At 36.7% G+C, this 16,800-nt stretch overlaps 1 protein-coding gene across 4 annotated transcripts in view; it reads right to left on the bottom strand.

The window, feature by feature from the left end:
• Positions 1 to 3,069: 3,069 nt before the first annotated feature.
• The window catches only part of LOC121315052 (glucocorticoid-induced transcript 1 protein-like), a 63,967-nt gene continuing 50,236 nt past the window's right edge, over positions 3,070 to 16,800 (bottom strand). For all 4 annotated transcript variants that reach the window (XM_041248941.1, XM_041248939.1, XM_041248940.1 and 1 more), the window contains 3 exons: positions 13,579 to 13,792; positions 6,344 to 6,464; positions 3,070 to 5,320 (listed from right to left, as the gene is read on the bottom strand). In XM_041248941.1, coding sequence (XP_041104875.1) covers positions 4,996 to 5,320; positions 6,344 to 6,464; positions 13,579 to 13,792 — 660 coding nt within the window. In that variant the 3' untranslated portion in view covers positions 3,070 to 4,995. The remainder of the gene's footprint in view (positions 5,321 to 6,343; positions 6,465 to 13,578; positions 13,793 to 16,800) is intronic.

Genomic DNA, 16,800 nt, shown 5'->3' with positions numbered 1-16,800 from the left:
CATAGGAATGCATGTGTAATGTATCAGCAATCGATTGCTTTTACTAGAGTTCAGTAGTATATTTATTTCTTTTTAGCGTACTGTGTAGTAATTTAATAAAGCCTTTTATATCAAAGAACATTTGAGGTATCAATTTCAAGGCTAGACTTTATAAACACAGCAGGCTAAATGTTTTGGTAACCTTGCATTTATCTCCAATTCAGTATGGCTGACATTGAGGTTTGAGACTTTTTAGGTTTATGTTTGATGGAGACAATATGCTTTAAGATCTTACAGTTTTTTGAGTAAAGTTCTCCATCTGAGACATTTTAGTGCTTGGTGCAAATGTGCATGCAGAAAGGTAAATTGTAAATACTCAGGTCTAAACATGAATAAATAGCCACCTTATGCTAAAACAAAAGTACATTGGTATATTAGTATTATATCATTTCATACTGAAGTGTAGCAAAAGAAGTAGGCTTCACTAAGAATTGCAACTAATGATGTCCATACATATGAACTCCTCTTCAGTTTTTGTGAATTATTGGAATCCAAATGGAAATAGAAGCCAAGTTCCGTTAATACACTAATACACTGTATGTTACCGTGTTTGATTGGACACCATTGCATTTCTCGTTCCAGACTGGGCATCAAGCAGCACACAGCCAGCGGCACCCCAGTCAGTAGAGCAATCCAATGGATCTAATCAGAATATTATTACCAAGACCTCAGTGAAAGGTAAGAACCCAAGCTGTTTGAAATATCATGGAGCTGATTTGATGATGAATATTTTATAGCTTCCTCAAGATGCATTTTAGTATGTCATGACACTAGTCGAAAATAGATTCACAGTTGGTTAGTTTTCCACCTGTTTAAAGATCAGTGTATCGGGTAAAACTAACACCACAGCATAATGTATTTAGTTTATATTGGTGCTAGTTCTTAAATTCTACCAGCGGCAAACTGTTAATCATGTTTATTATATTTACTTAGGGCTTCTGATTATCGGTTTTAACAGATAAAAACCGATAAAAAAAACACCCCCCGATACAAAACAAATGAATTTGGTGCATAGCCAATGCACTCTAACAGTTACTCAATTCACACTGACCACCCCTCTTCCCATCAAAATAAATAAAAAAAATAAATAGATATAAAATGTCTACGCACAAAAACCCCAGAAGAATGTGCCCGTGACCAGAAGGAAACGGCCCTAGCATTTCGGAAAGAAACCAAAAAAAATAATTTCATACAGTATAAGCGAAACCCCAGGGGGAAAAAAAAAAAAAAAAATATATATATATATATATATATATATATATATATATATATATATATATATATATATATATCAAAAAAAGCTACAAATAAGCAACGAAAAATTAAATGAGTAAAACCCGAACAGAAGTCCTAATTATACTGTACAATAATGTTGTACTGCGTTTACAATTTTTTCCTCTTATATTTATAGAAACTCCAAAACCAGCTGCAGACCTGTCTGCTTGGTTCAGCTTATTTGCTGATTTGGATCCATTATCGAACCCCGACGCTGTTGGAAAAACTAACAAAGAGCATGAGCTGCTCAATGCATGTGTCATGTGGTTTCTGTTCTGCAATTTTTAATGCAGATTAATAGTTGCAATCAGCACATAAGTAAACTATACTAAATTGTATGTGGTGCCATTAAAATTATTGAGTGTAATGTCGTCAAACTGTTTGTAAACAAAAATAGCCTTTAGTCCAATATTTTAAATAATTAACTGTAAATATTATTGCAGAAATGATTTTCATATACACTTTGAAGTGATGTTTGCACATTGCCAAATAAGAAATGCATTTACTTTTTTTGCCTTTCCAACAGTTTGGTATGCTACCAATTTTATCACTTGTCATTAAATGTAAACGTGCTATCATATTATTGTTATTATTATTATTATTATTATTATTATTATTATTATTATTAGTAAATAAAATCATTTTGTTTCTTTTGTTTCTTTAACATCTAAAAAGAGGTTGAACAGTACTAATAAAAAAAACCTGTGTATGATTTAATATAATTTTAAATACTGAATGTAAACTGTTCATGAATATTTTGTAATTCAACAATCCAGTTTCAAATAAATCTTCAAATAGTTGCATTTACAAAAAGAGGAATATTGATATCTGCAATGCAGTTTATATACATTACATACCCAGACATGTTGCCTACCTCAATCATTTTTAGTTGTATTTTTTTAAGTTAAGGAAACAATCATAACAGTACAAAATGTAAGGCATTTCTCATAAATAAGTTTATATTAACTTTATACACAATAATAACCTGATATTCAACCTTTTGATTTTACTGTGCAAGTGAAAAGATTTCCTTCTGATTAACTGACCTCTGATCAGGGTTTGCCTATAACTGCACTGAGCTTTATGGAGCGTTTTTTTAAACCGCTCTTCCTGGGTTCTTATTACAACAGAAATTAAACTTTGCATCAACTTTAAAAGCTGTGAGTTGAATTAAACAAAGATGTGTTATTGCCAGTAATTCCTGATTTGAATATTTACATTTGGGCATTTTAAATTGCAAGCTTCAAAACAGGAACACTGAGAACATATATAATAACGTGCCAATAATTGAGTAGATCCTGAAATTAATGGTATCGTTCCCCTGGGCCAGAAAATCTATTTATTTATTTAAAAATGGGATTGAGTGTGTCATACAACTAATACTTTTTACCTTGGTTAATAACACCATGAGGCTAATCATGTATTCATTACCTGTAGTAGTTTTCTTAGCCATTGGACGTGTTATTAGCAGGTCTCTGCAGGCCCTCGTCTCATCTAATCTAATGTACACTTTTTTGGTATTTAAGTAAATGTACAGTAACTTTTAAACAAAACAAAAAAAAGCCTTTCCATTGAATAATACAATAGCCATATGCAAGAAATACAGAGAAGGTTGGCAATAGTGAAAGCCAAATGTGCGACTGCATGTAAAACACTGTCTGAACCCAAGAGGAATAAAACAGTCAAAGGTAGATGTAAATCAGAGCTAATGGCATCCAGCTAGCAACATCTTGACCTGTTGAAGAATAACTTCCATTCACAATTTGTATGGTTTTGGTTCTGCTAATAACTTTATTTAAATAAGACACAAGAGATATATCTTGAAAAATACAAAACAAAAGCCACACACTGCATTATTTAAAGCAATATTGTGTGGCAACTCATAAATACTGTTTAGCACAGTGGCTTGATATTACAGTGAAACTATATACAGACTTCAAACAAGCTTTTAAACAATGTATCTCAACAAACAAATCTATTTCTGGATGTAGGAGACACCTGAAATGTTTTAATTTCCTCTTTTACAGGACAAACTTAGCCTTTTTTTTTTTTTTTTACCAGTTTGGTTAATAACTTTAGAAAGATATGAGCAGATTTGCAACAATCTTGTATACAATTAATATTTAGTTCCTCTGCTATTCTGTAAATGTAAGACAGTAATGTAGCATTTCGTGTAACATTTCAAGTTGTTATTTTCCAATTCAGACCTGTGTTGACTTTATTGCACACAATCATAGCTTAACAGAGATTTATATTTACTGTGTTTTTAACTCCAGGGTAATAATAGTATTTGAACTTTTAAAATATGTGTGATTTAATTCCATTTGTGTTATTTGTTGCAAGAACAGATTTAAAAAAAAAAACCTGCTTCAGTGTCTTCAGAACAATAGCTTTTAAACATTTCAAGAAATACAAAGAAAAAAGTTAAACACTTGTTGTACATGACATGGTAACAAAGCATCTAACCCATCTTAACATATTCCATTAAACAGGTCATAACCTTTTCTGGATTGTTTTGGTGCCATCTCATTTAGTGTAAATTAGAAATAGCATAAATTACAAGGCCAACATATATACACGTTCTCTAATTCTCTACAGACTGACTCAGTTGTACACATTTCAAACATGCTGATATGAATTTAGAGGTTAAAGTGAGAAACTAAATATTAATCCAGTTAAAGAAAAGCAGCACTTCACATCCTTAATAAGCTAATTAGGCTGACAAACAGGACAGATCAGATGCTATAACCTGATATGTTCTTTTGTTATGTGTACTTAGATATTTGTTTATTGTGGAATGTTTATCTTGTACATCCTACTACTGAACACTTTTTTTATTTATTTTGAAGAGCTTAACAGTAGTACAATGAGAAACACCTGAATCTTCTGAACTGCCACACATTTTGTTTTGTTTAAATCACAAGTGTGATGTCAGACATCACATTTCTGCTGGTTGTGATAAACTTAGGCAAGTCCAGGAAGCCTTCCCTGGACTAGGATGCACTTTTTCCAAGAGCATGGAATGTAATTTGGAAAGATGTACAAAAAAGGAAAGGCAAGAGAGTGATGCTTATTGTTAACTTCCACGGATTCAGTATACGTGGATACATTCCAAATTACCTGAGTTTAGACTTTTGATAGAAGTACCTGAAGCTAAGCCAATATATGGGCACTGTGCAACTATTGTGGCTATTTATTATTGATTTTTTTTGCATTGTATGTATTAAAGAATTTTAGAAACATAACCTGGATCGATTGTAAACATAATCTAGACAAAATACAGCATTTTCCGTAACATACCTGACAGCAATACAGTTTCAGTTTAGACAGGCTTTTTTATGTATTGATATAGAGCTTATTTGTACTGTAGATGTTGAACAGAACACAGGACAGAATACTACTATGATTAAACAAGCTGTGAATGCATAGTCCCCCACTAAAAACACTTAATGAAGCATGTTACGTTTTTCCTTTTTTATGTTGCAAGCATTACTGCTTTCTTACAGTTATTTAAAAGAGATGAATTCTATCCCTGCCAAGAACATTGTTTAAAGATATGCTATTTAGAACACTACAAGTTTTTGTTCTGTACATTGTTGCTACTCCATGCAGGTGTTTAATACAGCAAGATTAGGCCCCTTCACTAGGCAGAGGCTGCTGTACCAGAGACTAAATGACCACCTAGTTCTGAGGCAAGAAGAGCTCCTCTGGTGGTGCCTCTTGGTATGGCAGCTGTGCTGAGGCCTCAGCAGAGTCTACTGTGCTGGTGTCAACTGAGACCTGAGAGGAGAGCTGCTCAGCAGTGACTGGGCTGCTTGAGGCTGTGCTTTGACCAACATTTAGAACAGGAACCGGGCCAGGAGAGTTCATGAGCATCAGGTGAGAAGATGACAGGATGAAGGATCCAGGTAGTTTCACAGGACAGAAAGCAGAGCCGGTCGGGATAAAATTTACCTTGTTTTTGTCGGGACAAGAAAACAGAGGGACCGAGCTTAATTGACGAGACCTATAAAAGAAAAAAAAAAAAAATTAACAGCCTTTTTCATTTAATGGATAGGTTTCAAATTATATTTCCCTAACCCACTGAAAATGTACTTTTGTTTAAATGGTTGATTTAATGGATCATATTAAGATGAGAATATTTTTCCAAGACAACTGAAATATGGAAGAAGATGGAGCACATAAAAACAGCCAACAGAATAAACATTTACTGTATTCACAAGTAAACATTTCAGGTTTTATTTTCCAAGTTGTAAGTAGTGATCACAGATCACATTGAGTACTCCAGGATCACATTCGCCCCGAGTGGACCAATAGCAAATCACATTCATAGCAAAAGATGATCTACCAATGGATATCTATAAAAATATAAACCGTCGGTCCAGCACAGCTACACCTGTAGACACACGCACTGCAGAACTAACTTACTGAAATGCATGCATGTTGTATTTCTTTATTATGACTATTGTTCTCGTTAAAAACAGCCTAACGGTATCTTTGTATATTGAGTAGCACCATTTTGAATTTTTTTTATTTAGTAAGCGCTAATTGATTTGACCCAGATTTTCCCCCAATTATAAATATCCAATTGTAGCTTAGACTCAGCTCACTGCTACCACCCCTGCCATCAGCTGACCGCTTCTTTTCACTCTGCCCACCATGCAGCCAACCCAGAGCTACAGCGTCGGAGGACAACACAGCTCTGTGCAGCCTACAGGCAAGCCCACAGGTGCCCAGCCAGTCCACAGGGGTCGGTGGTACACGGTGAGCCGAGGACACCCTGGCCAACCTAAGCCCTCCCCCCACAGGCAGCACTCGGCCAATTGTGTGGTCAGCAGTGGAACACCGGTGACCTCCAGGCTGTAGGGCGCATCCTGCATTCCATGTGGAGCACCTTTATCGGATGCACCACTCGGGGTCCCGAGTAGCACCAGTTTTTATGAACATTTTATCAGATGGGATACATTTCTTATAATTGCTATGTCCTATGGTTTGCAGAAATCAGCCAACATAAAAAAGTATTACTTACGAAATTTCTTCAAACACCTTGACTCGCTCACATCCCTCTGGGGGCTCTCGTTTGAACATGTAGCTGTTGTTGGGTTTGGGAGAGGAGGCAAACTTAGGCAAAGGTGAACTACTTCCACTGTCTGAAAAATTAAAAGGAGGTATTTATCAGTGGCTGTGTGGTATACTTCAAGTACAGGACAGTCGTACGACCATCAACTGCCTTATCTGAATTAAATTCCGATTGATGACGTTCTGGCATTATTGTACAGTAAACTCCCTCCATCGAAACAGCTTGATATGAAGACCAGCTGATCATTAAGACTTGTCAGCGGCTTCTAATTTGGATCACCTTCTAGGACTACTTAGTCCCTTTAGTAATTGTAATGGGCTAATTTGGGAGTAATCCATTCAGTAACCACATTTGTTTATTCTCTGGGAAAACTGAGGCCTATGTGTTTTGGAACGTCCTACCATCCTTTCTGTGGTAAAACCAATAAGGGTTGAATTTATAAAACACATGTTTAACAGTTACACTAGAGCCAAATCAATGCAAATCAATGCATTACTAGCCAAGTCTGAGACAAACAGACTAGGACAAGAAGTGGTGGGTTTAACCTCATGGTGAAGACATGTATGGATAGTTTCTTGACAATTCCCATGTACACGGCCAACCTTTAGAAATATGTCAAGACACTCCTGAAAATTGGATGTTACACCTTTGTAGATCAATCTCCACAATACACAAGTTTAATAATTCAAAATCCTGTTCTTGCCAATGGTCCGATGTGTATGATTTAGCCAATACAACAAACATTAACATTATCACAGAATGGCTACTGTATTTACTGGTGCCTATATAGTAATCCAGTCAAATACTTCTAATATGCTTTTTGTACTTGGATCGCTAGAGAGAAAAGAGGTGCATTTCATTAAGTCCCGTTGAAACAGATGTTACTTTTCAGCACTGTCACACACATAATTGCAGCAGTGTGTATTAGCTATTCAAGTAACTTTACGTTTCCTTGTAAAGTAATTACCACTGGACTTTTCCAAGTGTATTGGTAACTGAATGTTACCACTATGCTGTTTACAGCATCACACACCCTACATATTTTTCCACAGTGTGAGAAATACCTTTCTGTTTGTTAGCTGCAACACACTACCCTAATCTGAAAGAAAGTTGTTTATTGAACACAATAACAAATGGTCATATGTATAACTTAATTTACACATAGATAAGCTCCATCCAGGATCTATGCAATGTGTTTGTTTAAAAAGTGGTACAGTAAGACTGTGTTTTTGCACAGCGTGATGTTCTTTATACAGGGGCTGTTCTAGAATCTAATTATAACAATATTACAAGTTAACTGCCATACCTTGAACTCATGCTCTATTCATGTACAATATCTCTGGGACAACCAAAAAAATCATTAAATATGCATATGCTCCTATCTATTCTAGGATACCCTTATAGTACCCCACAGCTCTCTGCTGGGATGGTGGTCCATTAAATCAATATGCAACTGGTTCTGCTATGTACTTTCCTCACACAGCATGAAACAACGGGCTAGATTCAAGCTTTAACTCAGGAGTTATTTACTGAATGTTTTAAACATTTAAATATTTATGAAATTGTGTTGAAATGTTTTACGATTTGCGTCCACTAACTTCAGCTGTCTCATGATGGGGAAAAAATAAATACAAAAAAGTATATGCACCTGTGTACTGTACATGTTTGTAAAAAAATCATGTTTTATTAACTATTTAATCTCACAAAAAAGGGAGGACTGACGAACATTATGACATTTACCTTACATCTGAGGGAAAGCAATATGTAGTTTCTAAAAACCTAATAGATTACCTTACACAAACCTTAAAGACTGTAAAGATACAATAAATGTATTTTGATGTTAGCATGCAGACAGCATATTTAAAAATGCTGGTAAGGAATTGTGGTTTTGAGAATTACTAGACTCTTCTCCGGTGTTCTTGCTTGATCATAACATCCATATTTAAATCTGCAGAGCAGGTAGCACCTGTGCTGATTACTTTTACTAGTACTGGTTTTTGTGACGCTGTTGCAGTTTTGGTATTATGCTGCTTTATCAATGTTCTTAAATGTTTGTGAGCTAATAAAGACAAGACCATAACAATTCTCTTCACAGAAAGGCAGTGATCAGCTTTGAGGCCATCAATGTGGGATCAATTCTGTAGAATGCACAAAGTGTCCTGATGATCTAAACCTGTGCTCTGTGCAAATTAAAAACAACCAACGTGTCTTTGTGACAGAAATACAATGATTCTTGGTTGTAAATCTCCCTCCCGACCAGTGAGGGCGCTAAGCAGTGAGAACAGAGTTCTTTGGACATGCTGGTCTGACAGTTCTTTCCCAGGGTCGGGAAGTTCCTTCGTCTGTTCCTGCGCTTTGGTTTATTGTGAGTAAGAACCGAGAAGGACAGTGAAAACCAGAAACAGTATCTGTAATTGTGAGTATTGTGTTTTGTTTGTTTGTAATTGTCTCGTCTTGTACATTACCAGACAGTTAACACATTTCTGGAGCTGTCGCCAAGGGCCAGCACTAAACCGGACAACAATCGGATTATAATTTTGTCTGCTTCTTTCACACACTGAATCACTCCTGCACCTGTATACAATTAACCACTTTGCCACAGTCTTACATGAATGTTACTAAAAGCCATCAAATATTTAGGCCAATAAAAGGAAAAGAGCGTAGTTGACATAAGATCATCTTCCTGAAAACCACTCTTTGTGGGTACCGAGGAAGGCAGTTCTTAAGAGAGTTTGCAGGATCTTCATTCTGTTTTCTTATGCCACTTGATTGCAAGGAATTCAATCAGAAATGTAACTTTCTGTTACAAAACAATCACCATGTCCATAACAAATGATTAAGCCCTCCCTTGGCAAGTCAGTTTGAGTCACAATGTGAACAGGCGGCAATCTGACACACTTAGGCTGTCATTTGGCAGGAGCTTCCTTATCCAAGACAGCACAAATTTACAGAGAAATAGTTTCCAACATGATTACTTAATGGGAATACTTTAATCTCAAACTTTCCTGATTGGATGAGAGGTGGTACTCCCATAGCCCTCTAAACAATTCATGTTTAATCATGTTGAAATATTCAAGGTGACCCTACACCATGTTAACAGTCCTAAGGCATCAGTTTGTTCTATCTAGGTGGGTTGTAAAAGATGTCTGGGCTGGTCCTGCCATAGTCTCGTTGTATATATGCACAAGATGACATGATAACAATAATATTTTAAGGCGTTCTAAACAGGCCTATAAATAGCACAACTTTCAGATGCTGAACAGTCTCCTTTACCTCCTACTTTCGTGCCTTGAACTAGACGTAATATAAATCATTTGGGTTTTGGAAGCATAAACCTTTCCTTGTGTGGAAAAATTATGCTTTGCTTAATTGTCTTTTTTTTTTTCTCCTTGATCAACCCCAGATCTTTTGCTGTCTCTACGTTACAGGGTGATTCTAAAGTCAGTAGGCCACTTTCAATGAGGAAACAGAGGGTATTAACCAACCATGACAACATCAGTCAAACACTGGAAGTGTAATTGCATCGATTTCTCAAGTTGAGCACCATCCATCTCAAGGAAGGGTTTTATAATCAAGATATCATTAACATCAGAAACATTATTTTTTTACAGACACACAAAAGACTGTTTCATAGTCGGCAAGGTACAATTAATATAAAATAAATACATATATAAATATCAAACTATTCTAGTTTGGATTCCTCAGTGACCACCTGATAAGAATGACAGATATTCTCTCTGGGGTATGCAAAGCAGTCATCTCTTGATTTCAGAGCTATAAATAATGATGATAACCCAAACCGTACAGTACAATGGGTCACATTCTCAGCATGTTTACTCAGGTCTTTAATCACCTGTAATTAACAATATTTAATGAACCTGAATTAACTATTAAGTTCCTTAGTTTCAAACTATAAAAGGCTATGTGGCTATACAGGCTCCTTTTCTTATACAGTAATACTGTGGCGTTATATTGATACTATACTGTTGTGTGTCAGTTTCAGAATTTCAAAGTGGTGAGGAACGAACAGAATTTAACTAAATGGGTGGTCAAGAAGAGCTTTGTGTTCTGTGTAATATGTTTTTTTTGCTAGATCTTTGCGACAGGTTACAATCCACTTTAAAAAATATTTATTGTTCTTCCAGTCTAGGACAGATAAGGTTAATACTATCCCTGCCAAATACATGTGCAGATGGTGGCTGGGACTTATTGATTAATGATTAATTAACAATCAATTAAGCCCAGCCACAGGTGTATAAAAGGAGCAGTCTCTCCACTTGGAAATAGACGAACCCAGGGCAAGGAGCAGAGCACAGCAGCCATACCAAGACTGAAAGCAGGTCCAGTACACCCAGAGAAGATTACCTGCCAGCCCAGCATCTACAGCTGTGCCTGCGAACAAGGATACCACTTGTTTATATATTTGCTCTGTCTGGACTCTAGTGTCTACAATCTCGTAATATTTAAAGACACAATGCCCATTGATTTTGATGACCATTAATACTGTTTTGTTGGTGTACATAAATTTGCACAAGAGTGCTTAAACATGCTCACTTTGCCTTTGTCTATTTTTACAGCTGTTAAAGGCTGTACCACGACACTGCCTGTTCAGAGATCCAAAACATGAGGGCCAAAGAAATAGAATAACATAATTTTATTTTGGTCAATAGTTTTTTTTTTACAAACTCCCTCAAATTAGTTCCTCATGCAGAACATCCTTCCTCTCTTCACACATCAAAGCGTAATGGCGGACAAATCTGCATCTCACTGGACAACGATGTTTTGACATTACAGAAAATGAATTACAAAATAAAGATGCTGCAAACACTAAAATTATCATTAAAAAAAAAAAAAAAACCTTGCTTTCGGTGTTTTCTGACTTCATAAAATTCAAACAAATCCAGCTCCACGATGAAAATAACCACAACGTTCACACACTCAAATGACTCCTCCGAGAATATTATGCCGCAGTGAGAAAGTTATTTATTTATTTGTTCTGTAACAGCTATATTTAAACTAAGTATATAAAATCATATATCAGTTAATCCTGATTGTACACACGCACACACGTGTTTAAGGACAATAGCAGTTATATCTTTAGGGAGTTGTTAGTGTTTCCAGTTTGATAGTGTGTCATGTTAACTGTAAATACAGCATAGAGCAGTTCACCTTCAGTTACTGAACTGAAATTTACTTTGGCTTTAATAAAAGAAAAGTCCACCAATGTAGGTGTATAACAGAACAAAAGTAACAAGACAGGCTTGTTTATTTTTTTGCGGAAAGTAACTAATATTATTACTCCCATTAGAAACTGAATATGTTGTATTACCTTGTTATTGACAGAAATAATATTATTATAGGACGTAACGAGATACCTCAACTCTGTCTATTTCTATGGATTCTCATGTCTCGGAGATCTAGATTTCTTTATTTTCATATCTAGAACTAGAAGTGTTGTGGCTTCATCAAATAGAAGATTACAAAATATGAAACTCTTATTTTCATTAAGTAGCAGTGTGTGAAACAACAGGCCTCTCAGACATCCTCAGTCTCAATTTCCGGTACCTGCCCCTTCCAGTTCGCATTGGAAAATAATCTGCTGGTAAATCATTCATGCAAGGCACTGTCCAGTTTCAGATAACGCTACTCAAACAGTACCGGCTGAGTAACACTGAATGCGATGGGCTTTCTCAAATAATGATCAAGAACAAATGTTTTTCTTAAAGTCCTAAGTGCTCATGGAGTAAAAGCCCAATCAAAGTAATAACAGTTTATAAACAAAAAGTGCATTATTCTGCTGAGATTGCTGAGGCCCATGTGTTAGGGATTAAACAGCGCAATCAGTGATCTGGTCATGGTATATCGTGGAAGAGCAGATTTTTAAACAGCAAATGAAGATGGAGAATAATCCCCTGGTGATTACACTAAATGAGCTCTTTAAAATGAAGCCAAGGCTATTGCCAGCAGTGTAGTGGATTTGATTACAGAGCCGAAGACAGTGATTCCACCATCTGTACAGCAGCCAGGATATGCATGAAAAAGTAACAAATGTCTGCCTCGCGATAGTTCCCGGATAATTAATTCTAAAGAAACAAAGGACTAGTTACATTTTTAAAATATGTCCTTGTCCGCTGTTTCTTGAAGAAGAAGAATGTATCCCTTATTGCATGTCCGGAACAGCCATTTACCTTTTCTCATCTGAAACAAGCCCTTACTGGGCTGCCTGGAGGTCACTATCTGATTTGAATACTGAGTATCCTTCCGCACACTTTCATTCATATGCAAAAGCAAGAAGGTGTACATTTAGGAATCGGCTGTCAATCAAAAAACAAGTGAGAACAGACAACTGCTTAGAGAGGAAACAGAGCATTATTACAACTGAGAAGAAATCCTATTGAAGCCGCATTACTGAACCCAGCAAGGGGCTCCGCACAAAAGATCTGTAAACATATTTACCCCTTTCTCTCTTTGACCAGCAATACTAGGTTTTTTGCAGGGGCACTAATGTATAATGTTAAATCTGTATTAGTCAAACCTCTGTGCTGTACCCTGGTATGGGATCTGTCTGAATAAATTAGCAATTCACATCACGTATGGATTACTTCAAACCATTACTATTCTGAATACCCTCCAATTCAATCACCAGAGTGTAGAAGGTCCTGAATTCAATTGCCTCCATTTAAGCCCACAAAAAGTGTTCTGATTAAATTACCTGGTACTGATACATCTCCTCCAACATCTTTCTGAACTGTTTGATTGATTTAAACATTATTAACTATGATGTCATCCGTTGCTCCAACCTGTATTTCAGTGATCACAAAGATGCCATGCAAAGAAAATCAATGCATAAATGCTGTCTGAAATAAACACACATTAGACTGTAGTGTGAAGTGTTTCTGTCCTTTATTTCATAGGCATATTAACCAGTTACTGGTTCACTGCAATAAAACTGGTATGAATTATATGGTAATACGGTAGGAATTATATTTTTTGTTTTCCAAACTAATTCAAAATGAGGGATTATTTGTTTAAATATCGAAAGCGATGTGAAAAACCCAGCACTGTGATATTAGGCTTGCATCACAGATACCCCGCAATTATATTTTTCATGTTGAAAGATAAACTGGCAGCAGGTAGCTCGGTTGGATGGCCTTCAAACTGCAGTGTACACAACTCCTTCTCACCTTTATCTCTGTCATACAGAAGGTCCTCTGCTGAGCAGGGGCTTCCATCCTGAGATCCAGGAAGGCAGAAGGGGGAGACGCCTGGTGAATGGCTGCTGCAGCTGCTGCTGCTCCTCTCTTGGACAGAGGGCGTCTGTGTGTCGATGCTGCGGGTACTGCTGCTGCGATAGTGAGGAGGGAACGGAGCTCGCCGGCCATCGGGGACCTCCAGGGACTGAAGACAGAACAAAAATAAATCAGCATATCATCCCATAAAACACTCAATTCCCAGCAGAAAGTTCTTGTTAATATGGCTTGCTCACTGCCCCAAAATCATTCAGTGTGGGAATATGATGACAGCAGCCAAAATATAAAGACAATAACCCAATCATGGTTCTGAAATCACATAAGTGAAATAAATGTTACAGCAAGAATGATTCTTATTGGCTGCCTCAGTTGGGTTGAATATATCATACCTAGGGCATCTGATTTTTGGGTTAAACCCAAAAACTCCCAGAATAGGCAACGATGACGGTAAGCTGATTTACCTATTAGAAAAATGTGGCTTCTTAATGTTATATATATATATTAGATTGTTCAAAATTACAGCAACATAGCGTTTGCACACTTTTCTTCGCAGTTATTTGTTTTATGAGTGTGTGTTTAAGCCAAGAGCATTTAGATGTAACAGTTGATTGTTTCTCTTTGTAAAACAGCATGGAGTAAAGTTGTTTAGTTTTCCCGTATGTTCTGTGTGCAATTACACTTACAACTCCATTACAAAATAAAACTTGATTGGAATGGAGAAATGCCTCCATATATAGTGTATGTGTGTGTGTGAGAAAGAGAGAGAGTGGGGGAGAGATACAGTGCCCTCCATAAATATTGGGACAATGAAGTCAATATTGCTATTTTTGCTGTACACTCAAGCAATATGAAAATACGAGTAAAAGATGAATACGAGCCAAAAGTACAGAATGTCACCTCTTATTTTTGCCGTTTTCAATACATACGTGTTTTGCCAACTAAGAATAACAGCACTTCTAGAGTTCCATCCTCCCATTTTATGTGAGCTTAAGTATTGGGACAATTCAACTTAAAGCAAATAAAAGATGTAAAAAAGTTATTATTTAGTTGCAGATCCCTTGCATGCAATAACAGCAGCGAGTCTGCGACCCATTGACATCGTCCTTTGAGATGCTTTGCCAAGCCTTTACTGCAGGCATTTTCAGCTGTTGCTTGTTTTGGGGAGTTTCTGACTTCAGTCTCCTCTTCAGCAAGTGAAATGCATGTTTAATCAGATTTAAATCAGGAGATTGACTTGACCAGTCTAAAACTTTCCACTTTTTTCCCATGATGAACTCCTTGCTTGCGTTGGCAGTGTGTTTTGGATCAATGTCCTGTTGCACTGTGAAGCACTGGCCAATGAGTCTGGTGGCATTTCCTTGTACATTGATAGCCAAGATACTTCTGTACACTTCTGAAGTCATTCTGCTGCTGCCATCATTTGTTACATCATCAATAAAGATGAGTGAGCCTGTTCCAGAGGCAGCCATGCATGCCCATGCCATGACACCACCTCCACCAAGCTTCACAGATGAGGTGGTATTCTTTGGATTGTCTGCAGTTCCTTTTTTTCTCTCTCCACACTTTTGCCTTCCCATCACTTTGATAAAGGTTAATCTTCATCTCATCTGTCCATAAAACTGTTCCAGAACTGTACTGGCTCATCTCTGTATTTTTCAGCAAATTCTAATCTGGCCTTTCTGTTTTTGGTGCTGATCAGAAGTTTGCATCTTGCAGTGTAGCCTTTGTAATTCTGTGACACTTTCACCCCAGTATTCTGGAGGTTGTTGGTTATTTCACTGACACTTGTCTGAGGGTTGTTTTTTTTCTTTTCACAGCTCTGGTCATTGTTCTGTCATAAACTGCTGTTGTTTTCCTTGGCTGACTTGGTCATTGCTGATTGCTGAAGACACCAGTGGTTTCTTTCTTTTTCAGGACATTCCAAACTGTTGATTTGGCTCTGCCCAACTTTTGTGCTGTGGTTCTAATTGTGTTCCTCTTTTCTTTTAGCCTCCAAATCGCTTGTTTTTCTTTCATAGACAGCTCCCTAGTCTTCACGTTGGATTATGCCTACTAACATCAAACAAGGACTCCAAAGGCAAAAGCAAAGGATAGAACTGAGACTACACATTCACAGCTCTTTTATGTGTGAACAATCAATGCAACAGGAAACACCTGAAACATCTGTGAGCCAAATGTCCAATTACTTAATGCTCACATAAAATGGGTGGATGAAACTCTGAAAGTGCTGTTATTCTTAGTTGGTAAAACATATGTGTGTTGAAACAACCAGAAATGAAAGGTGACATTCTGTACTTTTGCCTCATATTCATCTTTTAATCATATTTTCATATTGCTTGAGTGTATAGCAAAAATAGCAATTTTGACTTCACTGTCCCAATACTTATGGAGGGCACTGTAGATGTTGTCAAAAGTTTGCATACCCCAATGTGTGGAAATATACATATGTTGGGGATTTAAACTGTTTAAGCATTTGTTTATTTCTTTCTAAACAAAACCGGATGTCTACCGGAATATTTATTCTTTCTTGATAAAAAAAATCCACCGGATTTCACCCGATTTCTTCACTAAATAATTCTACCCGATTTTTAAAAAAAAACATTCACCTGAATTTGGAAAAAAAAAATTCACCAGAAAATCAGACGCCTTAATCATACACCAAGGAAGTAACATCGAGTTTAGTGGAATCCAGGGGTAAATGTAATCATTACATACATCTCTACCTAGTGTACAACAGTCTTAAATAGAGTTAAGATGGTTTATCAGATTAGTCATGGAGTGGGAAAGCAAGTTAAGTGATCTTAAATCTCCTCCACTTACTATGCACAATGTAAATATGCAATTCAGATGTCAGAGGGATATGATTATCCCCAGGTGGCTAGCCATACATCTCAGGAGATTTAATGCAAAAACAGAAGCTGGCAAGTTGGCCATTGTGTCCGTTTTGTGTAAAACCACAAGATAGGAGAAATGGGATACTCTCCTTATGTTTATGTATGCAATCTTTTACATCTCAAAAGGCATTCATATCCTCAACAACTTCCTTTTTATCAGCTCAAACTGAAAGTCTAAAGCCTTCAAAACAAGCACACACACACACACAAACACACACACGTTATTCCTGTTTTGTCATATTTGCTTTTAGGCAACAATATT

Source organism: Polyodon spathula, chromosome 4 (genome assembly GCF_017654505.1).
Source record: "Polyodon spathula isolate WHYD16114869_AA chromosome 4, ASM1765450v1, whole genome shotgun sequence".
NCBI lineage: Eukaryota > Metazoa > Chordata > Actinopteri > Acipenseriformes > Polyodontidae > Polyodon > Polyodon spathula.
The sequence above is the reverse complement of the archived record's forward strand: the minus strand, read 5'-3'. Positions and strand labels throughout refer to the sequence as shown.